The sequence below is a fragment of the Onychostruthus taczanowskii genome, unplaced genomic scaffold (genome assembly GCF_017590055.1).
Source record: "Onychostruthus taczanowskii isolate IOZ18803 unplaced genomic scaffold, ASM1759005v1 scaffold38, whole genome shotgun sequence".
Taxonomy (NCBI): domain Eukaryota; kingdom Metazoa; phylum Chordata; class Aves; order Passeriformes; family Passeridae; genus Onychostruthus; species Onychostruthus taczanowskii.
Genome location: NW_024501237.1, coordinates 5816920 through 5841903, shown reverse-complemented (window position 1 = coordinate 5841903; position 24984 = coordinate 5816920). Strand labels below are relative to the sequence as shown.

At 35.6% G+C, this 24984-nt stretch overlaps 1 protein-coding gene across 4 annotated transcripts in view; it reads left to right on the top strand.

Moving 5' to 3' along the window:
• The window catches only part of LRBA (LPS responsive beige-like anchor protein), a 369042-nt gene that overhangs the window by 87957 nt on the left and 256101 nt on the right, over positions 1-24984 (top strand). For 3 of the 4 annotated variants that reach the window (XM_041411918.1, XM_041411916.1, XM_041411914.1), the window contains exons 31-34: positions 2448-2581; positions 10787-10865; positions 11096-11229; positions 13383-13444. In XM_041411918.1, the coding sequence (XP_041267852.1) occupies positions 2448-2581; positions 10787-10865; positions 11096-11229; positions 13383-13444 (409 nt within the window). The remainder of the gene's footprint in view (positions 1-2447; positions 2582-10786; positions 10866-11095; positions 11230-13382; positions 13445-24984) is intronic. The other variant, XM_041411917.1, reaches the window with a different exon arrangement.

The following is a 24984-nucleotide window of genomic DNA, read 5'->3' as shown; positions in this document are numbered from 1 at the left end:
CTCCAGGCCAGGCATCCTTGCTTCTGTGCAGTTCCAGAGCTGTCACTTGCCCTGTGAGGAGCTGCTTTTAGTAGTGCTGAAGCTCTTCTAAAACTTCTCAATGCTTCCAGCATGTTCATTTCTTGATTTTCATCTGTAATAGACCTTTTCTTATATACCATCTGGTCAAAATTCTGCCATGTATGTATTTTATTTTTTAGGGTGTCGTTCTGGTGTGTTTTTTATGACTTAAATACCACCTCTTTTGTAGTTCCTGGGGCTCTTAGTAGAGTCAGAGAGTAAAACCAGAACATTCATAGGCATTCAGGAGACACACCCATTCTGATTTGATGTTTTTGAGAGAATTCTGATCGACTATTAGTCCTGGAAACAGAAAGTTTCTGTAAAGAACTTGCTTTTACCCTCAAGGTAATTTGATGTTTTCCAATTTAAAATTATTTACATGAATTACATGTTTTTGAACAGATACAACCTATGTGTGCACAACTTCCATCTATATTTGCACCGAAATTTGTCAGTAAACATTCTCCCAAATCCAATATATTATATCCAATGTAATTGTGTCTGTATTAGTTAACAGCAAATGGATGAATATTTCTGTAACTTGGTGTGGAAAGAAATTTTTCCGGATCATGCACCAAGGTCTTGTGGAGTCCACCTGAATAAACACGTATTTACAATGAGAAGTTATGGATTTTAAAGTTTAATATTATTGGTTAGTATTTCTTGCATTGGATACCTGTACAGTAAAAGGACTTAAAATGTCTGAAGGAGTATACCTGGGCTTCAGTGCTGAATTGTGAAGATTGGAAAAATGTCCCAAAGTTTACTGTATGTGGGTGCATTTGTACTCTGTAAATGTGTATTCATTTCCTAGCCCCTTCCAGGTGTTTCAATGTGTGTTATAGAATAGTAGGAGCAATTTCCAGGCAGTGAATGTCACAGAATCTTGAGTGAGAGACCCCCTTCATATACCTGCATGGTGCAAAACTAATTGGTAATGTGACAATAATTTTAAAAGCGCTATAAATATATGACCTATTTCTTAGCCCATTGTTCATGTTTCAGGGAAGCAGACATGAACATATGAGCAAAATTCATGGTTTAGGCACAATATCTTGACTTGGGGCTCAGGTGTTGTGGTTTCTATTTTTTTAGTGACTAGTTAACATTAGCAGTCACCCTTATAATGATATGACATGTACTGCCTCCAAGTATGGTGCCTGCCTACTCTGGCCATTGAGGAGGGCTGATTTAATCAGTAATGTGGGCTAGCTTCTGTGACATCCTTTGACATCCTGTGGCTGAAGAAAGGAGTCAAATACAGTCCTCCTTTCCCCATTCCAGCAAGAACTGTTTTAGAAATATTTGAAAGAACTTCTTTGGTTGTTCTCACACCTGAATTTAGGTCAAGTTTCTGAGTTACTTTATTTAGAAAATGAATATTTTAAAGCTATTAAGGGAATACTTTCAGTGTGTAGTTGTATTACTGTCAACAAAAGATGTGATTAAATAAATTGAATGTTGAAGATCTTCAGCTTATGGTTAACACCAGGTAATTAAAAGTAAGCGCTGCAGTGGGAGTACATTATATATCAGCTGTACTCTTTACCTCATTAGCTGGGGTTTTGCATGTTTATGGAGCTAACTTGCAATTAAAAATGCCTTTAACGTATGCTTAACAAGGCCTTGTAGGTATTTGGAATGAAGTACTACAATTTAATTGAAATTGGTATAGCATAAATACATGTCTTTGTAACGTGTCAGATAAATTTCCATAGCTAACTTGTCACTTTGTATCTTTTCCTCTGATGTAGTCTTTAATGCTGACTATAAGACCTGACATTTAGCTTGTATAAAATATGGAGGTTCTCTCTTAACTCCAAGGAATGTTTTGATTTGTTATATAAATAAAACTTGATTGGCAAGATATACTTAAATTCATGTCTTAGCATTTGTATGTGCATGCAGATGTGTTAGGATGTTTTTAGCTATAGTATATCCTTCTTCAATCAGTCTTCTGTTCTACATTAGAATACCTGGAGTAAAAGACTGTCAATGCGTCCTTCAGCGTTGATAATTCACCTTGAAGTTGAATACTGACACATCTTTTGTAAATAGCTGCCTGAAGTTTAAAGCCAAATCTTGGGCAAACTGAGGTGCAAAGAAAAGCCTTGTTGCTGGTGATCTTCTAGCTTTGTACTTTTAGTCAGGGGTTCTGTGGAAGTGGATGAGATATTAAAGTGTAGCATAAAGAAGTGTACCATGAGCAAGTGAAGTGTCATTAGGTTAAGGTGGCCTAAAAAAGATGGTTGAAAAAGAAAGTAGGGGAAGCAAAGGAACTTTTGTGGGACATGGTAGTGCAAGTGCTAGATGCATAAAAAAGGATCAGAGTAGTGTGAGCCTTCACATGAAGTATAATTTACTAACTTTTTATCTTCACCTAGGAGTGTTGTTGTACCAACGAAGAAATCAAGCATTTCCTCTTCTACAGCTGCTATTGGTGCTCCTACAAATGCTGTCAGTGTGGTTTCTTCTTTAGATTCAGCCCAAGCCCCAGAATTGTCAGGAGAATCTCCTGGTAAGTAAGGGTTAAACTAAGCAGCCTTAGTACAAACACTTTTTCTTTTGCTTCTATTTCCATCCCCATTCACTCTGAATACAAAGAAAATAAAAAAAATACAAAAATAGTACTATATTAGAAAAAAACCCCTGATGTTGCAACAAATGCAACTGTCTGAGCAATATTTATCTTAATTTCAAGATTTCTCACTATTTTGGTAGAACAATCATGCTGTATTAACTTGTATGTAGTATAAAGATGGTGTATTCTAAAGACTATTTTTTATTACAAATTAATAATGTGAAGTGTAAGCTTATTTATAAATTCTGGGGTGTTTGACCAAGTATATGTGTTAGTGCTAAGTAGAACTGAAAATTATAGCCAAGTGTTTCCAATAGCTTTAGCCTAAGGTCAAATTCAGTGTTGATGCTAAACCAATTGCTTTGGACAGTTTTTTCAGTGGGGACAAAATGGAGTAGATTGTTTATAAGCAAGTGTTCCTTTGAACCTTTGGTCTCTCTGGTGGTTCTGTGTGAGATAAATGATGTTTAACCTCAAATGATATGTCAAAGCCATGCTTTTCTACTTAGCCATGTCTGAATCACAAGGCTGTGTAGAATCTTTGTGCCCATGAAGTTTGACTTCAAGACTTAGAAGTGATTTGGATCTTAATCAAGGAAATCTCAAGCTGTGCCTGATTATTGGTGGTTTTTTTTCCAAAGTTTGAGTTTCTTGCTTCCTGGTTTTCTGAACTTACATGCAAACTGCAAGAACTGTGGAAAAAACTGTGTTCTGTTACCATGTCCTCTCTACTTCTGTGTCTGGAAGGTATTTGTTCCCATTCTTCAACTGCCCATTCCATTTCTTGGGAAAATCAAAAAGGTATTGTTCCAGTCATTTTAAAGGAAAAGAAGAGCTATTGAAATATAATATTTCTTACTCTTTGTGAAAGGGAGAATCTATTTTGCCACCAAAACTGCAGGAGGTAGCATTATATTGGTGTAGGAGTAATATTTGAAGTAGTGGAATTAGCTGTATTTTGAAATCACTTGAATCATTTGAAAGTCACAATTCTTTGGGGAAGATTGGCTCTGAGCAGCTAATCTGTTTTAAAAATAGTAAAATGTCACCTACATTGAAATTGTTTAAAATAATTGCTAATTTGTTAACTTCTGACTGATTAATCCAGCTTCATTGTATGCTTAATTATTAGAATTTCTGAAGTAGATATTCACTTGCTTTTAATAAAAACAAAACAGATGAATATTGATTTTCAGATTTAGTCATCTTTTAGGAACGTATAGAGGAAAAAAAAATAAGTGCTCCTGTGCCTGTAGAATGTATGAGAAATCCAGACAATAAACAATACTAATGCAGTTTGTGACTGTGTGACTTCCATCATGTCTGGAAGTTTTGGCAAAAATTGGACATGTAATCTGAACTGATAGGCATAAAGAGAAACTAATCAGGATTAAAAATAGACATGTTTAGATTGGCAATATAATTAATTAAAAGAAAAACTTAAGGGGTAAATGAAATCATGCCTTAAACAGATTAAAACATGAGACAGTTTCTTTTTTCCCCTGTAAAATAATGGCATGGAAACAAAAATCTTGAAGAGTTGCAGTGGTTTACATTTAATGTTGCTCATGTAAATTGCACACATTTCAGTTTGAAATCAATTTCTCTATAAGTCCTTAATTTGTTTTTTATTAGAAGATGGAAGTAGTAGTAAGCAAGCTTCCTTGCTTATAAAACAAAAATATAATTAATATAATTTTCCTCTGAGATCAAATCACATATTCTTTCACTAATTTTTAGCTTCATGCAGCAGAGAATCTCCTTTGTTCTCATTTTTCCAGCTAACACTCATTATAGGTCTGTTTACTTTCACAATTAAGAAATAAATTAAACAATTTTTTTTAAAAAGTGCTGAGATTAGGTAGGGGCTTATGTAGTGAATATAAGTTTGGGGCTAATTTGTGTTTGATATGAAGGCTGTTAAACATTATTCCTATATTAAAACACATCTCATATTTTTTAAATTGAGTTTTATATACATTTGTTTGATACATTAAAAACTTGATAACATATATAATTATGTATACTATATATATAAACAATAATTATATATAATATATAAAATTTGTATAGATAATTTATTTTATTAACTATAATATTTGGCATGTAAAATATATGAACACATAATGCTTTATGATGAAGAGTTGAGCAGATTTAGTGTAAAACAGGGTTGAAAGTGGTATGCAGATGTTGAAATAGGATTAAATAGCTGGGAATAGTGTTCTAATAGTAATCTGTAGAAACACTCAGTTTGGGAATGATACATAGTATGTGATCATCCTCCCCCTGTAGATGTGATGTCAGAATTACTTGGTCAAGGTAGGATTTGTGTTGACATATCACTCTGTGGTTCCAGATGTTTCCATTGCCATTTGTGTGTGCTCAGAATTCATCAGGCTCCTTCCCAATAATTTTCCCCGAAGTTTTCATCTTGGCTGTAGCCTAAGGGTTGTGAGCATCTCAGATATTTCATGCTTAGGTGCTCCCATATCACACAGATTGTGACAAATCGTGGCCTACCAAATACAGTGTTGACGGGTTGGAAAGAACCATCCAAGCTCACTCTGTTCCTCTGATACTTCAAAAGGGGATGAAAACATGTTTTGGCCTCAGACACTCTGGCCTTTTTGCATAAGTTTCTTCACCTTTACTCATTCAATCTGCAAAACATTTCATAGCACAAAAAGCCTTTCCTGAACACAAATGTGGCCCTTGTGATCTGAAATTTCCCATCGGTCTGTTGCTGATGGCTGGTATTTGGCTTGTTGGTTTGCTGGAATCTTGGAAATGACCAGAGAAGATAAACATGGGGGCCCATCTTGAGCTAATCATTTGATGCCTACTACCAAGGGTGGTATCGAACAAAAGAGCATTTTTGCTAGTAGTAATGTAAGAAGGCTGGATTCACTGGAGTTGTTCCTTCCTTGGGTTGTCTCACAGGCTGAATGTGTGATGTGACGCAGAGGTTTTACCCGTGCTGTGTTTGGGAAGGGCTACTGCTAAGACAAGACTAATATTTGGACAGGCAGGACTTGGTAGAGCTGCCTGAGCTATTGTGCATGTGCCAGCAGGATGCCTGTATTTTTGTTTGTCAGTTTTCCTTTTAAATGTTTCCACTACAGTCACTATGTTTTGAAGTGGTGAGAATTTTTAAAAATGTTTTGCAGTTTGCACTCGCACTGTTTTCTCTGATGCTCTGAATTTCTCTGTTTTTGTTCTCAAAGGATTTCACATGTGTTTGATTAATGCCCTTAATTCAGTCTTGAGGCTTTCACTATTCAGTTTCCAAATGGTTGTCCAAATACAATTTTTCTGAAGAGGGGAGATGAAAAGTCTGAGGGAAGTAGGTGTGAATTGTCTCTTGTCCTTACTGATGTTCTGAATGTAGAAAAACACTGAGAAGTTCCACTCAGTTTCTGTTGCCTGCCTCCTCCCCTTCCTGCTTGAAGTCCTTTGAGTTTGACTTGTTTTGCCTCTGAGCCACACAGTTACAGGATTTTTTTTTCCTCTGGACAAGTTATTCCCCAAATTGTGAAGTTGTAAACAAGGCCATGTCAAAGGGTGAGGTGAGAAAGGAAATGAATGCTTGGAAGAAGCATCAAGATAAGCAGTAACAGTGGGTAAAAACGGAGTTGTGACTCTTGAATTCTAGTCCAATACATAGGAAAATGTAAATTTTCTGCAGCAGTTGGCTTGTTTTGCAAAGATGAATGGCATTCATTGATTTTTATACATAGGTGAAAATGAACTTGGAAGTCGTGCAATAAAATAAATTAACTGGAGACAAGCTAAAGTAAGAAAAATGATCATGAAGTGAGTTACCATCAGTGCAGAGGTTGTTCAAGCAATTCACTGGATTATAGTAATTATTTGAAAGAGAATTCCAACTTAATGGTGACAGTAGTTGAAGGCTAGTTACCAAAGCAGAATGACACTTTAAAAACCCTCAGATTCTGATGATATACCATGGAAATGGTACTGTGATACACTTGATACTGTGTGAGTATAAAAACTGTTTTAAAGCCGCTTCTCTTAAGAGAAGTTTTCACTGTTGTTTCATAAAAATCTGTTTTGGTTTAGCCTACATATGTGTTTATGTAACAGATCCCTTATATTAGCTTGTAAAACCTTTCATTGTAGTCTTGCATTGTGCACTTCCATCCCAGGAAGTGTATTCTTGAATGAGCTCATTATTTTACTAGATACCTCTTCCACCAAGGGCACTGGTGCATTTATATAGGGTAGGTTTGTTGTACAAAATCAAGAGATTAATTCAACTCTGGGGTTTTTTTATACTTCATCTCCATCTCCTCACAAAGGAAATTATCATGTACTGCTTGTGCATTGCCAAGTGCACTTTGTAAGTGTACATGCAAAAGCATGAAGATCTTCCACAAAGAGTTTTTTAACAATATTTTGTTGCTCGAGACACTATTTGTTTAGACCCTTGGGAACCTTGACTAAACAATAAGGTTTCACTGTAAGGGTGCTAGACAGATGATCTATTTGCATTTTCTTTTATGTTCTTGCAAATGTCTGTAAAACTGTCAGTTTGAAGGAGCCAGTTTATCAGTGAAAGGATAAGGAAGAGATAAGTCAGTTTAGTTCCACATGTTTGAAGTAGCTACTGAACTTACCCACATGTGTGTTGTGGCTGAAAATATGCTACTGAAGTATTTTCATTTTTTCACTAAAAGCAGGAAAAAAGCATAATCAAAAGTTACTTATGAGTTAAATAAAGTAAAAAATGTACTTTCATAAAACAAAATCTGCATGCAAAGATCACTATGCCTAATCCCATTGAAAGAACCCTGAAATTCTCTGCTGGGATAAATCAGAGATTCACCCCTTTTAGTGAAAAATATCTGAGTTTGGAATGTGGTGTTAGGTGTTGATAAGCACGAAGAAATTCAGACCATAAACATCCTTATGTAATCTTCAAAAAGAATATCAGTTTATATAGATGCCTCCCTTATGCTTTGTTAAATTTAAATTATCAGTGCTTTTTCTGTTATGTCTATTTTTAAATGTTGATATTTACTTAAAATCTCATAATGTTTTACATTAATACTAATCTGTTTTGTGCAGGTTTTTTACATTTCTTGAAGAAAGAATAATCATGTCCTATGCTGTCAGTGATTTCCTTTACCTCCCACTCAAAGTATTTTTACCAGTGTTGTTGACAAAATGGGAAACCAATAAAGCCCCAACCCATCCAAACAAAATAAAACAAACAAGAAAGCCAAGTTACTCTAGACTGAGAGTATGTTTCTTTACTAGCCTCATGATGGCTATTAAACTCTCTCATTGTCCTTGCAGATGTTTCCTTTGATTTTATTTTTCCCTAGTTTTTTTTTTTCAGTTATTTTGTGATGGCCCAAATACTTCGTGGAATTATTTTTGTCTCGTTTAATTTAAAAACTCATGCTGTTATGCTTCACTGTTAAGTCTTATTTTATCCTGATAATATTTGCTTTAATAGGGTAGGATTTTAGTTGTATATACTATTGACTATATAACCATACCCAGTGAGTAGTGGATTATTGGTGATAGATTTTAGATGCGGTAAAACACATCTGAACATTTCTGTATCAAGACAAGCTGCTTCCACAACCTGTGTGTTGAGGACTTTCTTATTTAGAATGCTTTGTTTGCCATTTCAGTTTGGTATGGTGTTGGACTACCCAGATCAGTGTGCTGATTTCCCTTTATGGGTAGTGTGTGCCTGTAAATCACCTTTTGGACATGTGGACTTTGGCGTATTTTCAAGTTAGAGGGACTTGTTAAATGAGAGTAGGGATGTTGGGCTTTAGGGAGAAAGCTGGGTATTCTAGTCAAATTATTTAAATATAAAAATTCTCATGACAAATGACGTAGTAGTTTTAAAGTCTTACTAAAAAAATTAAAATAAAAAAAGGGAAAGAAAATATTGTAGCTTTTAAGTATCTGACAAACCACTGAATCTTGTTGCTTTGTTGCCTTATGTGGGCTTTGTTTTTCTGTGCAGAAGGCTGTGTTCTAATTTTTGGCACATCATTTGACAGCTTTTCTTTTGGGAATACCCAAAATACTTTTCAGTAGTTTGGCTGTGGAAAACTAGCTGTTAAAAAAAATGGAATTATATCCATGAAAATACTGAGAACATTTACAAACTCTTGCCATCACCTTGAAACTTTCAGGAATATATATTTGATTAGTCTTTATGACAGAAATTATTTAGGATTGCCCAGAAGATTCACATTTCATTTTGCTTTCAGCTAACACTTTGTTCACCACTTGCTTATCCTTCATTCTGTATGGCCCACTCACTTTCCTTCTGATTCTATCATACCTATACGCAGTCAGCATAAGAGTTTCAGGTTAAATTTATGAAAAACACAAATGAATCACATTCACAAGAATATCTCCTATCTCTGAAAAAAGAAAAAGAAATTAGAGCTATACTTTGCCTGGTTATGATATCCTACTTTATTTTATTAGTTCCTGTGCTGCCTTTGAAACAAGATTGGAGAAAACCACCTTCTGTGGATAGAAAAACAAAGAACCCCTCACCCACCAGAAACCTTTGACATTTTTTGGAGGAAGCTCTGTGTTGCCAGAGTTTTGTAGCAGAAGTTTGAAATTTGACGGGAGAAATAAATTCACTGTCTCAGGGATCTATCTTTACCATCTCTTTCTAAATCTGTTTCACTTCAGTCAAGTCAAAAATCTTTGAAAAGTTTCAGTTGACACATTTTGGTAGGTAGTTTCAAGATCTCAGCAGCTGATTTCCAGACAGGTTACATTTAACTGAATTAACAAACTCCATTGTAGGTGAGAACATCCGGAATTTTTCTATAGTTACAGTTCTAAGAAAGGTGATGTCTTTGCTAATATAGGTGTGAGAACGAAAATGATTAAACTCTCTTTTTTCAGGTTTTTTTTTTTTTTTTCTCCTTGCACTCCTTTCCGGCAGCATAAAAATCTCTAACTGGCAAGGTGAGAGGAAAGAGAATAGGACAGCGTCTCGGGATAGAAAGAGATAGGATTGCCGATGGACCAGGAGCAGTCATGCTCTTGGGAAACGCACAGAAACCTGTCTGCTAAGATTCATTCCTCTCTATAGCTTGGAATGCAGTGTAAGATTTGTGAGTCACCATTCCTACCCTGGCAGAAAATATCTGTGAAGTCTCTGGCTGTCTTGCTTGCCCCCTGTTCATCATTGCTAATACCAATCCATACTGCAGTATGGGGAGGTTGTATTTCTCTTTATATACTGAACAGCAGAATTTAATGTTTACAGATTCCTCCTGTGCTGATGAGAGCCATGTAGTGTCAATTTGACATAACACAACTGCTCTTTTTCTGTAAGTGTAGGATACATAAATGACGCAGTCTTCCCTATCAACCTTTGAATAATTGATGTGGCAAAGTTAATAACTCATAAATGAGGTTATACCACTGCCATCATGCTAATGACACCGGCAGTGCAATTGAAAATTTTAACATAGCTGCCTCTGTCAGGGTCTCAGTTTTGCAAAAAATTAAGCCTGGGTGTTGAAAATACACACTCATTGTTTTCTTCATGATGTTGATGCAAATATATATTTTAATTTTAGACAAAAATGTTAAGGGTTTTCTGTGCAAGTTACTTGAAATTAAGTGAACACTTCCACCAACCTAAAGAGATGGCTTTAAAACATTACCATTTGGCTGTATATTATTATATATTAGTATTATCATATATATTAGCATATTATAGGCATATTAAAGGTGTAAGACATTGTTTGTATTCATTTCTAGGGTTGTAAGTGTTACTAAAATTGTTCAGAGAGGATCCTGGCTTATAAGACCAGAAAAAATCACTGCAGTCTAGTCTGACTTCATTCACAAAACGAACTACAGTGCTTCCTTGAATTACTTTCTGTACATGTTAAAGCAACATTTAGAAAACTTGCCATGGCATAGCTGTAAATAGGACTTCTATGGAAAAAAAGTATTTGAGGGATAAAGAGGTGAACGGAGTTCACCTAGTCCCCACACAACACTTGAAAATCATGGTTTCTCAGAGCTCAGACTGAAAGCTTTAGTTGCTGGTCTGCGTTTCTAATCCCTGGAATGTTTTTTCTTATATAATTTGTTTATTATTACTTTCTCTTGTAGGAAGGGGATCATCTAATTCAAAATTGCCATCTGTTCCTGCAGTTTCTTCAGTGCCTGAGGATTCTGCCTCCAATATGAGGTAACTTCTCCAATTGATCAGAACAGCTGTGCTGTGGCTCATGTTATTGATATTGATATTCTGATACCACATAACTTAAGAATGTCCTTTTGCTGATTTTCAATAACTAATGAACCTTTTGGAAAATACTGAGCATTGGATTAATTCCTTCTTATATATGTATATCATTTAAATATTGTCAAAATCTATATTCCTTCTTTTATTGCTAATCACACGTATCTCTCTACTAGCATTACAGACAGGCTTGAGCATGCTTTGGAAAAAGCTGCCCCACTTCTGAGAGAGATTTTTGTGGATTTTGCTCCCTTTCTTTCTCGGACTCTTTTGGGCAGCCATGGGCAGGAGTTGCTGATAGAAGGTACAAGTAAGTTTCCATTTAAAAAAGGGGGGGTTTTGTGTTCTTTGTTACCTTGGAGACTGAAAATTTCTTTATTTAGGAACTTTCTTGCCTTCCCAACAGTGCTGTCCAGTGGATTTCACTGCCTCTTGTTCCTTCTGTCTTTAGCCTTCTGAGGTCGTTGTCACTGCCTCCTCATCTTTGCCATCTCTGCTACCTCTTTGTGTCCATGTCCCTTTGTTTTTTAACTCTCCTGGCCATCTGTCCCATAGAAGCTGGTGTACAAAATATGTTTTGTGAGCTTTTAGAGAAATTTTGGTGTCAGGGTCAGCTCTTTGATACACAGTAAAGTGTATAGTTAGCGAGTTGGGTACAAGACCTGACATTTTTCCTGGGATGTTGGAACTGAAGTGTTCTTGGGAACTGTGTCAGTGGAGTGTGTTCTGCTGCCTCTCTCGCATATGAGTCTGCTCCTGGCTTTTTGGTTTCTAATTGGAAGGGAGTCATACAGGTAAGAGGAATCCTTGTCAGTATGGAGAATTCTCTGGCACATCTGAGAAGATGGGGATTCCTGTGCACAGCAGTGATCATGGCTCTTCCTGATGGAAGATTGGCAAGAAATGGTTGAGATTGAGATGATGAAGTTTTCTTTCTATTGGTGGGTTTCTCTCTGCTTAAAAATGAGGCTCAGTTCTGCCATGCAGACATTAGTGTCGTCAATTTTAAGAATTGTGTATATTGGAAGACTGAATTTAGCAGTGTAACACCAGTTTTCTCAAAATTTGACTGTATCATATGAATTGCTTTGTCCACTGCTTTTCAGAGTGAAATTTTAAGGTTTTGTCCTGTTGAAGAAGTGACAAGAAGAGCTTCTTGCAGCTTCCAGTGATAAGTGCACTGATGATAGACTCCTCTGGTTGCTTAACTTGAGCTATGTTTGCACTAACAGATCTAGTTTCTTCCTAGGGAATTAAAGTTCTTTTAGAAACAATTTTGAAATGACTTGTTTCTTGGATTAAGACAGTCATCCTATTTGTAGGGCTAAATATGAGCATTGTCAGAAACACAATTAGAGTATCAAACACTGCTAAGTGTTTCACTGAGGACTGCTGATATCAAAATTGAGACTTCATTAAATTTCACAATTAAAGTTGTTTAGTTTAGGAATTTAGCTTGCTTAGCATTTGAGGTAAGAAGAAATGGAAGGAAGAAATGTATGAATTCTGAGACTCAAAAAGATGGGATTCTACTTTTTTTTATGCATTTGGGCATCATTTTAGCTGATAAACATTTTAATGAAAGCTGCCTTGTGAACAAATTTATTTCATTCATTTAATAAGAAAAAACAGAAAAGCAGTTTTCCTCAAAGCTCTATTTTTGAAGATAAAAGAGAAGCTGGTTCAAAGTATTTTGACTGTAGTATGGTTACATAGATGGATAGATGAGTATTGCATAAATTGGATGAGCAAAGAAAAAGCAGGATAATCACTGGGAGTGTATTAACTGTCTAGACAAAAATGAACATGTGAAACCAATTTTTGGTCCTAAACCCCAGTTATAGACAAACCCAAACCAAAATGCGAGTACAAATAATAATACTCAAATTAGTTTGTAAACAACTGAAAATATATAATAGGTTGCTGCTTGCACTTCTGCTTAGGTTTAGTGTGGGGTTAAGGGTCAAAGTACTAATAAGAGTGTTTGGGATGTCTGCTGCCATGAAACAAAATGGAAACTTGATTGATAGCTGGGGGCTGAAAGGAGAGCGCGTCATGGAGAAAGCAGAGGTCATAAAGCCATTTCCCTTCTCTGCATTTATAATGACCCAATCCTTCGAGAAATAGCAAAATGTAGATACAGTGGATTAATATAACATATGTTAACCACACTTCTGATCATTTTGACATACAGACATTTATGAAACTGAGTAATGGGGGTAAGAATTACTATTAGCTGCTTCTTTTAGCTGGAAGGCATGGAATTTATGATTTCCCTTTCACATACGTACTTTTATTTTGTGCTGATAAAGTAAAAAATTGAACTGGAAGTGGCATGAAAATTTCAGTTTTCTTTTGTTTGTGAAAATGCTTCTAATCTATTGCACTTCAAAATAGTTTTTGTTAATAGCTGGTGCCATAAGAGCATGCGTTTATGTATCATTTTTTTTTTTCCTTTTGTAGGTCTTGTGTGCATGAAATCTAGCAGTTCAGTTGTGGAGCTGGTGATGCTCCTTTGCTCTCAGGTGAGGTTTAATAGTAATGCCTGAAATTGATCTGTCTGAACACAACGTAAATTACAGATACAATTTTACTTTAAATTTTACTTTTAATTTAGGTTCATGTGTAATAGGTAAAAAGATAATGTACAAGGCCTTTAGGTTAAAAAAAATAGTAATTGTGTCTATTCAAGTGGGTTTTTGTTACCTTGCTATTGAGCATTTACATAACCTTGAAGATGGTGTGCCTACGTAATCTGAAGATGGTGTGCCTACATAATTCTGTGCTGTCATTTTTGTAAGATGAGATAGGCTCAATATAATATTAAAGTTAAAGAAACAGATTGATTCCTGCATCTTGACATGCTGAATCCTCTGGGATAAATAGAATTTTTCCTTTTGTGTAGAGGTTATGAAATGAGTGATAAATACTTTTAAAACCCTGTCATTCCTAATTGATTTGACAAGTACTAGGGATTTGAGAAAAATTTAAGAAAGAACCATGGTTGTCATCAGTTTGGGACATTCTGCATTCCTAAAGGCAAAGTGATTTTAGATATGTAAGAACTTGAGAACAACTGCCTGTCCTGTGCCTCAAAAAGAGACAGACCCTAAGGGCCTTAAGGAACTTTCTTAAAACTACGTATGCTTTATTAATTGGATTTTTTTTTTTTTTTTGGTAATTAAATGTAAGACTGTTTTTATTGAGTCTTTATTTTGGTGCCTTAAAATTATACCTTTCTGGTAGTAAATTCCCCTACTTAAAACTTTAAAATAGCCTTTTTTAATGGGAATGGTATTGGTCTAGAGGTCAAGGGTTCTGACCCATTTCAGAACCTTTGACCTTCATTTACAACCCCTATGGTTTGCTTGCCTGACGAATAAGGATAATGCAAAATTAATGTTTCTTCACATCGATTTATTCGTTTTAGTGCCTATATTGCCAAATTTATTTAGAGTGTGCTGATAGACATTTCATGAATACAAATGAAAGAATCATAGAAGGTGTGAAAAATCGATAGTCTACGTTGTCAATAAAGTGCAATAAGAACAATTACTTCTGGAGATTACACCTAATAGATTTTACAATGAACTAGTGAAGAGTAGTTATGTTTTCCATTGAGGTTATTATTAATGAATGTAACCAGAACGTTCCTCATCTAGTTTTCCATCTTTCTCAGGAAATATGGTATTATTTACCCTGAAATGAATTTAATATTCCTTATGGAACTTTTGGAATTTAGAGTATTTTACATACAGCAGTACTGGAAGTGAATATTGTTCACAACTTTAGAATATGAACTTGCAACTGATTTAAATTATAAAAGAATCTTTGCTACTGAGAAATTCATATTCAATTTTGTTGTTCGTTCAGGAACGTGTTAAAGTAAAAACTAATCCAAGTATTAAATATGTGTCTTACAACTTGGTATTACCATTTAGAAAAATTAGTTTTTGGTATTTATGCTGCTTGTATCAATAATTAGTGCTTGATCTTTCCCCTTTTTTTGGGTAAGGTAATCTAATCTTTCTTAAAATCATGTTGTGCTCTGTACTGTACGTCACTTGTTTGGTTTTGGGAAGTGGAAAGGATAAGGAATAAATGACGTGCTCTAATGCACCTATTTGTCATATGTGTCACAATGCCACTTAATGCTAATCTAATCAAATTGATGCTACCGTGATTGCTTAGCAGTGCAAGTTGCACAGGCTGAGGTGGTTCTTTGTGGAGTAGTAGAAACAAACCAATAAAGTCACAAAGACCTCAAAGTCTTTTTAAAGTTACATAGCAGCTGTAATTTTTGGCAGAATATGAAAAATGATGTGAGAAATGAATCTAAAATTAGCTCCAGATGTATACAGATTGTTCTGGGGTGATAATTACATTTTTCACTTTGAATTTTCCTAATTCAAAGAGGTCAGCATGGCAATCACAGAAGTGATTTATTTTGTTAAGAAGTGAACTGTCTTTTGCTACATGAAAGCTTGAGAGATATGAAATTGAATTTCAAAGCGACGTTTTACAGATACTGGGAGGAGATGGGGTTGAGCTTGATTGATTTTTTTTCTTTTTTTTTTTCCTTCTTTTTATTTTATTTTCTTTCCCTGCAAGATAGGGTGGGGAATGAAGTGATATCCTATTGCTAAAATTTTAATTAATTTTTAAGAGGAGATGGAGAGGATGCAGTGCCAAAGATCAAAAGATCAGGTCAAAAACCAGCTTTTAATCACATAAATAATGTGGCATAGTTATGAAGTAAGTATCTACAAATTTGATTTAAAACTTCACAAATTTGTCAGCCATCGTTTTATGAAATTGAAAGATTGCTTTGATTAATCTTTGGTGTTTTTTATGATAGCCTCTTCTCAAAATTAATTTTAAACATTGTAGATATGATGTTAGTACTTGGATTGTTTTTCTGAAGCACCTGATATTTTTCCGATGTTCATTTAGATCTGTGTCTGAATTATGATATTCTTCCTCAGAATTGGAAAATGGAATAATAATATTCTACTGTTTTTTCATAAAATTGTGAAAATAAAACTCTTTAATGGGTGAAGTAATTTTTTTAAAAATCAAGAGGTACAAATCTCTGAAACTATTTGTGACACCTGGTTAATTTTGTTTATTGTTTAAAACTTATATATTTAGGCATATGGAAAAAGACCCTTATTTAATGTTTTTGTGTTTGCTTGTTGATATATTGCTTTCTGTTTAACACAAGGTAAAAAGAGAAACAGGTGGTTTGAGACACAGACAAAAGGCTTTTTCTAAGACAAAAACAGTTGTGTTTTTTTGATAGACACACTACCTTTCGAGACGTGTCTGTGTGTGTGTACTTACATTTCTATAAATCTATCAAAACATAAAGAATCCTTCATTTAATATTACTGCAAAGTGTTCCTGCTTATTTGACATTAATATCATTTTTGGAGGAATTGACGTTGCATTCAAGGCCACTTTATAAAAGCGTTGTGTTGCTCATCCTAATTCAGTCTGACACACATTCCAATAACACTACCTCCCTTCTAGGGTTTAAAACTAAATTTATGGCTGAGCATTGTGAAGTGCATCATTTAAAAATGGTTTCAACCCAAAACATCTAATAAATAAATAATGTGTATGGCTACTCAGTAGCAGACTCTCCAGACTAGAAATCATTCCGTCGGATACTCAACAGTCCACTATCGGAGAGGGCTGTCAGATAAATCTTATAGTAGCTGCATTCATGTCCTGTAAATCACATGTTATTGTCTGAGCCTTCTGCCAGGTCATCTATTCTTTTCCCATTTATCAGAAATGCATACAGTACAGTGAACCTGGAAGCACCATCTTGTCTGGTCTGGCATTCTGTCGGGGTAATTAAACCAGGCAAAAGAGAGAAGTTCTCTTTCTGTTCTCTCATCTTAAATGAGTGACATTAGGACTTTGGAGGTGCCCACATGCAGTCGTGAGACAAGACTTCTTCATGGGGAAACTGATGTCACCCCTGAAGAAAGCATTTTCTTCTAGAAGGGCTATCTTTCTGTGCCTAAAACTCAAAGCAGCATGGGTGAATTGAGTGCATGTCCATAAAGCATAAATACTACTGTGCTTCCTTTCTTTTGTCAGATATTTTCTTGGAATACATGACTGTGTAGAAATACATGACTATAGACTGTGGTCTTCCCTCCTCTCTCATGAAGGGATTGAAAATTTTTCTCTGTTGCTCTCATGCATAAAGCATTTGTCTGATTATTGTAGCTCCAAGGTGAAAAGGTATGAAATAGGTTAGATAGGTTCTGTAATTTTCCTTGATGCCTTTCGATTTACAGAATTTCTGGCACTTGAAGGATGTTGCTTTCTGTAGTCAATCAACTGAATCATCAGTGGAGTTTGTGTTAGAGAACTAATTAGGTGTCTCTTCTCAGCTTCATCTTCTACTTAAGAGCATTTTTCCACTGAATCTAAATGTTCTAGACTGCAAAATAAACTTACACTATCTGATTAAAATGCTTTTCAACTCTTGGATAATTTTCTAAAATTGATGGAATGCCGCCCAACCTATTTAAGAGGTTACAACTGAAAATGAATGAATACTGCAATGACTTGTATGACCCCTCCACTACCACTGCCCACACATGCACCCCATGTGCTTGTTCAAGGTGTTCTGATTCTTGGTTCCTCCTTCCTCTATCCAGTGTTTTTTCAAAAGGAATACAGGCAAATTCTTGGTAGCTGATGGTGTATGTATAAGCAAGACCAACATTTCAAGACGTTTAATCACTGAATATTTTATCTTCTGAAAATACTAATATGATATATTGCAATGTAACTACATAACCATAACTACTAGATGTATAGTGGATCTCGATAAGGTATTACTTCCATGGGGAGATGGAAGAGGAAAGCATAAACTCTAATACTCCAAATATTTTTCATGTGCAGAGATAGCATCTCCTCATATTGCCCAGTGAAATATAATCATGGTGGAACATGTCATGTGCAGCCTGGCAGTTTTTGGAGGTTTACATGTGCATTTAAAAAATACAGCAGAGGCTGATTAGTAGTATTAAGACAGAAGAAAATTACACTGTAAAAGTTGGTCTTACTGCCCTTATAGGCAAAGGTCTTCAGCTTAGAGGTCTTCAGCTTGCTTTCATTTTTCTTTTTCTTTTTTCTTGTCTAACTCAGTTAGACACTGAGTCACTGGTTAAGAGGTGATATTTTTGCCACAGGTATTTCTTTAGCATGATACTTCAGATTCTACCAAATCCCTTTGCTGGTAGTTTCTGTTGCCCATAAAGAAGTCAGCATGCATCCCTTGCATGAGCAGTATCTTTGTCGTCTCGTCTCTTTTACTGTGATGAGGAATCTTGATTAAGCAATGCCAACACACTCCATGCGTTTGTACCCATACAAACCGTATGATGCCATTATTTTCCCTAAGGAAGAACAATAGGAGTTGGATTTTTTCAGCAGAATTTTTCCACAGCCTCCTTCGTCTTCCACCCCATTGCTTAAGTGTTTGTGGAATGCAGTGGGATCTTCAGGCTTTTATGAGTACCCTCTGCTCAGAAAAAAAAAAAACTGCATCAATGATCCAAGTTCATTACCTCAGGAATGGATTTCTGCAGTGTGTTCTAAAACGTGGCAAGCCTTTGAATTGCTTGGAGATTTTAGTTGATGTAGAAGATGGCAGGTTTTCAGTGTTGGTTTAGAGAACACATTATACTGATGCTCTGTGATCTGCACTGGTTCCTAATTTATGTGCAATTTGATGTGATGGATAACTGCAGTGATTGCTATGAAGATTTAATTGAATTGACTATAGGTTATCTAAAGACCAATGTCACTGTGGTACCATGGCAGCTGAACTCAGCAGATTCATGGAATCTCTTTACGAATATCCTGGTTGAGATATGAAGAGAAGAAATGCCATTGGAATACTTTTTATGTGCCCCAAATATTAGATGATCACATTTTAATCACAGTAATGTTCTTCCATCTAATCACTTTGTTATAACAGCTGAAATAAGTTTAAAAAGAATTTGATAATCCTTTACATATGTGGTCAAAAATACATATGTATGTGTGCTTTGGCATAAGGGGTAGATTTTGTAGGGATTTTGTAAGCTGTCAGGTGATTTTTTATCACCTGTAATACATGCTCTAATTTCCGTTTAAAAGCCATTTAGAAGATATCAGGAGTGGAAAGGTTTTCTTTTTATACAGTGTGAACTTCTGCCAATAGGATCTTAGTCTGTATCAAAGATTAATGCAGTAGTACTTGAGTTAAAAAGCTTCAGTGATAGATGGCTTTTATGATAAAATGATAAGAAACATAACTTTATCAGGCAAATAAAAATGATTTAGATCTTAACACACATAATTGAAAAAAGAACTTACCAATGTCTAAATTGAGAAGTTTAGGGAAAATTTGGCATGAATCATGCCCATAGGTGTTTGCCTTGTGCCTTATATTGCTAACTTTCCATGAAATGTTGTGCCAGAAACTGTATCATGCACTTTTGTCTTCTTTTAAAAATTTTTTTTACAAATTATTTTTGAGTTTTATTGCTTGTGCTCATTTGAAGTATTTGAAGATTGAAAGAATATTTGCTAGCCTAGCTTTTTGTAGAGATGAGGTACCTGTGGAAGGGAGAATATTCAAGATCATCTTTACTATGGACTATCTAAATTCTTAAGCTGCTCAGATATGCTTCATACCAAGTGGATCCAGGCACATTAATAAAACTGTAAATCCTAACATTTGAAAACATAGGATTGCCAAGCATGTTAATAATTGTTATGCAAGCAGCAGTAGGGATGTTTCTAGTGTAATTTAGTAACAAATACTACATGGTCTTTCTAACTGGAAAACAACATGGAAGGTCTTCATCCTAATCTTTTTTAGGATGCAGCTGGATGGAAAGTAATTGGGAAATGTCTGTTGAACTTTATATATAGTCTTACTTCTGATATTTTCAGTGAAAAGATTTTACATTATAAATTGTTTTCTCCTCAAAAGTTCTTTTCCCCCTGCAATATGTGTTTTAATCTACAAAGGATGGAAAGACAGGAAGAGGGAAAGGTAGATCTCACAGTAGCCAGGGGCTATGCTATCGAAGTATGCTCCAGGAGCAGAAGAGATTTAAGTTCAATTAATGTTTCAGGTACCAATCATTATTACCAGGTAAAATAATCTGTCTGAAAAGTTCCAACATATCCTCACAATATAGCTAATAGTCCAGGAACTTAAGGGCATTCAGCAGCCATGTAGAAGAATCCAGTTTTGAAACAAATTAGGCTCTCTCAATTTGTAAAAGCAACACTGTGTTTCATCTGTTTGTCCTCAATTGCAATTTCCTTTTATTTCTTGTGATTTCTGCATTCTCCTGCATTGCAAGACACTTGATATACACACAGTGAGCTGTTTGGCTGGTGGTCAGTAGGATTAACTTGGGAGAATGTGAATGAAAGTCCTGGAAGGTGTGGCTGGGCACTGGCTGTGGAATCCAGACTCCTTAAATGTGGTCCTTTGCTGCTTGGATTTTAGATTCTGTCTTGTCAGTAAGACTCCTTCTAACAAAACAGGAGGTTACATTACCAAATCTGTTCTCTAGAACACCTCGCTTCTCCCTTACACTGATATATCTGGCGGTTTATGCATAGTGTAACTTCTTTCCTTCCTGAGTGAGAGTTTTTCTTCCATCTCTGAAATCTGAGGATTTCAGTTTGGGTGCTGAAAACATCTATTGACAACTTTCATGCTTGGTATTTGTCACTGAGTGAAATACTTGGGATAATTACAAATGGATTACATGTGCTATGGATATTTTGCTACTTGCTTCATTGAACTGTGTTATACATTTGAAGTGTCTGAAGATCAGATTGGTAGATAACTGTCTGAAGTGCAAATCTGATAAGATTGAAATAAATGGAAACAGCTGGGAAAACCTTTCCTTTGAACTGGAGAATGTTGAAATTACATTTAAATTAGCTGCATATATTTTTTTGTTCTTTGACTTAACCAGTATGTAGATTTTGCCTCTCCAGAACTAGACTATTGTAATATTTTCTGTGTGAAGCCCCATGATAATGCAAAGCCTGTCTGTTAGAACTTCATCCTCGCTCTGATTTCCTGTTGCTTTCTAAATTTTTTGAGAGTTTAATTGCCTGTTGAGTTCCATGGAATTGCTTGGAGAGCACCCTAGCATGTGTAGTAGGAGTTTCTTTCACACTTTACTGCACTTAAGGTTCACACTTTACTACACTTAAGATCTGCTTGAAATCTGTTTTTTCTCTTAGGTATAATTGCTGGCTTATGGAATATTGTGCTTTTAGTATGGCCTATAGATAGGTTATTTAAAATGTCTATGTCCAACTGTGACTAAATTTTAAAAACTTCATTGTGATAGACTCATGCAAGAAACAACATGCAATGAATGAATCGATGTATACTGTCAGTTTGCTTAGTAAGAGAAATCAAAGAAGTTTTTAACTTTGCTTTTGCCTTAAGTGTGAAAATAGGTTGGATGTATTGAGAATTATTTGCCAATACTGCAGGAATAATAAGTGATCTATTCTTAACATAGTGATGCAAGAAGCACTTGGTAGTTGTATCCTGGCAGGTGGTGGTCTCAGTGGTAAAAATGTGTTTGCTTTATATCCTTATATCCTTCCATAATACTTAGTTTAGAAGGATGTTTTAAGGGTTTACTCATTCCCCAGTTTGGAGATGAAATGTACAATGTGAGATTTTAAGAGAGGAAAAACTAGGTTTTTTTGGTTTATGCTACATATCTGCTTTCTGGGAAGGAATTGTGAGCATTGTGGTTTTGAAGTATGAAAAAAAGTCAAGATGGGTTCTATGTATTAGACTCATGAAGTGTATAGAGAGGTACAAGTGGACAGGTGTAGTAAAGCTGTGCCACTTTTGTTTGGAGTGATCAGAAGCATTGTTTCTTGGAACTCCAGTTGGAGGATTCAATATGTCTTGCAGGCTTTTGGTAGAGAAATGGATAAAAGACAGGGTTACAAACCACAAAACCATTTCTTTGAAATAGTTTGCCACACTGAAGTGTAGAGAGATGAACTTTCTAAAGTTGTTCTTACAAAACAGAATTCTCTGGCAAAAGAGAGGATTTTTCCTCCCTGATTTTCTTTTTTCAAAGTACAATCTTTAGTGGTTCTGTAGACTTCTCGTATATTATAAGCTCATATGAAGAAAAACTCTCTCATGAGTTAAAAATTATTTGCATTTGCTGAGAAATTCAGGACATGGTGTTGGTGTGAGTTTAATGGAAAACACACCCTCTACAGCTAGAAATATTAGCCCTTAAAGCTGTGTTGCTGAGAGTTTGATTGATTAATGTATATATTTTTATGTCTAGGGAGGAGAGTGGATTGTCTAATGTGAATGTGAATCTTGGGAGTGGGATAGGGGAACAGGACAGCTTAATTTCCATTAATGTACAGTGCTGCAGATGTTCAAAACTGAGGGAACATAATTTAGCTGCAGAAGCAAGACTTTTCCGAAGAAAAAAAGGCATCCTGTTGCTTCACCAGCACACTAGGACTTAAAAAAACACCACCATTTAAGGTGAGTTTTGTGCAGCAAGAGCACACCCTGTGGCTTGGTAGTCTAGTCAGAAGGATGATACCACGCTGACTTTATAACTAGATCTTTGAACAATATTCTCAGGGGTGGTAAATGCAAAACAAAGTAATATCAACTGGCACTTAATTCTGTGAGCTCCCTGCTGGTGGGGCTCTGCACTGAAATGGAACTCTTCCTGACAGGAAGTCAGCCGCGAAGTGTGGAGACCTCTGAAAATAAAGTGTGCTTTAATTTGACACCCTGCTGTTTTACAGCCAGTCTGTTTAATTTGAGACTATGGAAAGAGTGTTAGTGCAGGGGAGGGGGAGGACATTATGGAAAGTTCAGTGAGCAGCAATGTTTCTTGCTAATATAATACTAATTACAAATATGGGAACTTTTTTGTTTGTGTTAATAAACCAAATAATGTGTCTCAGTTTCCAAGCAGAACTGTTTGGGGAACTCAGGATTTGGGAGCTGAGCTATTTACTGGAAGTTCTACCCAGAGAAACTTTGTGGAGTGGTGCCGTTCAGTTTATTGTCTGACTTGCACTCTTTATATGCATCTCTGCTTTTTACCTAATTTTGAAACTGGGAAAACATTTGTATCATCAAGGATTGTTGACAATGCACTCATTTTTCCATGAGTATTTTGTGGTAACTTAAGTGATAAAAGTTCATAATTCAGATTATGCAGCAATCATGATATTGAGGTCTATGAGGTCTTAGATCCTAGTTCAGAGTCAGTTTTGATTCAGAAGAAACATCTGGATTTTTCAGTGCTCTTTGAATAGTTCTGCAGACATTTATCTCTATTTCTACCTGAAACCAAGATGGGTATATTTTTCTTTTGGTAAATCTGCTTGGTGAGTGTAGGTGAGGATTTGCTGTAAAAGGAGCAAAAAATTATTATTTATCATGTTTATTGTAGTGACAGATAGGGACCTTTGTTGCAACAGGTTTTATATATATATATATATATATATATATAAATATTTTAGTGTAAATAAAGGCAATAGATGTAGGATGAGGAAGGGAACAAAGTATGCGAGTGTAATGGGAGAGATACGAGTTTTTCTGGCTTTTTAAAAATAATTGATTTAGCCTCATTTTCTCTAAATCTTTTAAGAAAAAATCTGCATTAGGATAGGATTGTCTAAGGGAGTATAAAGGGACAGGTTTGGACATCCTGTGTTATGAGTGAAGAGGTGGGATTGGTTTAGATACTTGAGTTTCATTCCCTCAAGGGTACAATGATAGCAAGAATCATGTGCATCACGTGCATGCATTCATTGTGAGAGTTTAAATAGAATGCAAGCTACATTTGGGGAAAAGGGTGATGCCAGAAACATGGAAGGTTTGGGTTGGAAGGATCCTTAAAGATCATTATTTCCGACCCCTCTGGGTGTATAAAGGGGCTTATGGTTCCAGTACCACTTGTTGTATTTCTTTATTAGTTAAATGCATTTATTTGAAGCTAAGAACATTGAGCAAGAAGATTACTGCTAATTGATGGTGATGATGAATGTTGCTATCAGTGGGACCAGTCCAGCTACTGGTGCTGCTGTGAAGCACTGAGTTTGCTGTGATTTTCTCGTTTTTGTAATTTGTAGTCTACCTTGAAAGGCATTTTCCTTCCTGTTCAGTGGTTTTACAAAATCTCAAATTACAGTCACAGTTAAACAAAAAAGTACAGAAATCAAGGGTCAGTTGCATTATGTTCGTGCTATTCCTCAATTTGTTTGCCTTTGTTCATGAAAATGATGCTGGCACTGCAACTTAATTACTTGGATCTTTTCCCTTTGTTCATCTTATGTTGTTGCTTTTCCTCACGTCTGTTTTTCTGACTCATCTCCTTTGACTTAAGAGTTTTGTGCTTCCCATTGCTGCCTATTTACAGAACTGCTTGGTACTTGGATTTCTCAATTAATTTTTAAGATTCCTGTTTGTATTCTTTCTGAAGCTAGTCTTTCATCTTGGCATTGAAAATAGCCGATGGTTAAAGAACCTGGAGAGGAAACTGCAGTGGAGAAGGTTTGCTGCTAGATGAACTCAAACCTGACCCCTAATTTTGTTTCATGGGGTGTCATGGCAACAGCCTGCTAGTGGGAGAGGGAAAGGGAAAAGCTGCCTGGGGAAATTGCTTCCTCCATCAGAAACTGTGGACCTGAAAACAGCAATCCACTCATTCAGTTTTTTCCCCAGTTTTTCATACTTCTTTGAAATTAGATACAAAAATGAAGTTCATGCATTTTGATCAGAGAGATATGCAGCTTTTATGCTGTGAAAATTATTACTGATATAATTGTATTTATGCAGTGATCTTTTTATAATTTTCTATGAATTTTGGATTAAGTTAAAATTTTCTTTTATTTCTGTTTTAAGAATATTTGTTGTCACCATAAATTATGGCAAATGCAAACTATCTCAAGATTTTTGGCTGTGTGTAGTTTTTAAAGACTGTGTATGCTATAATATTTTATG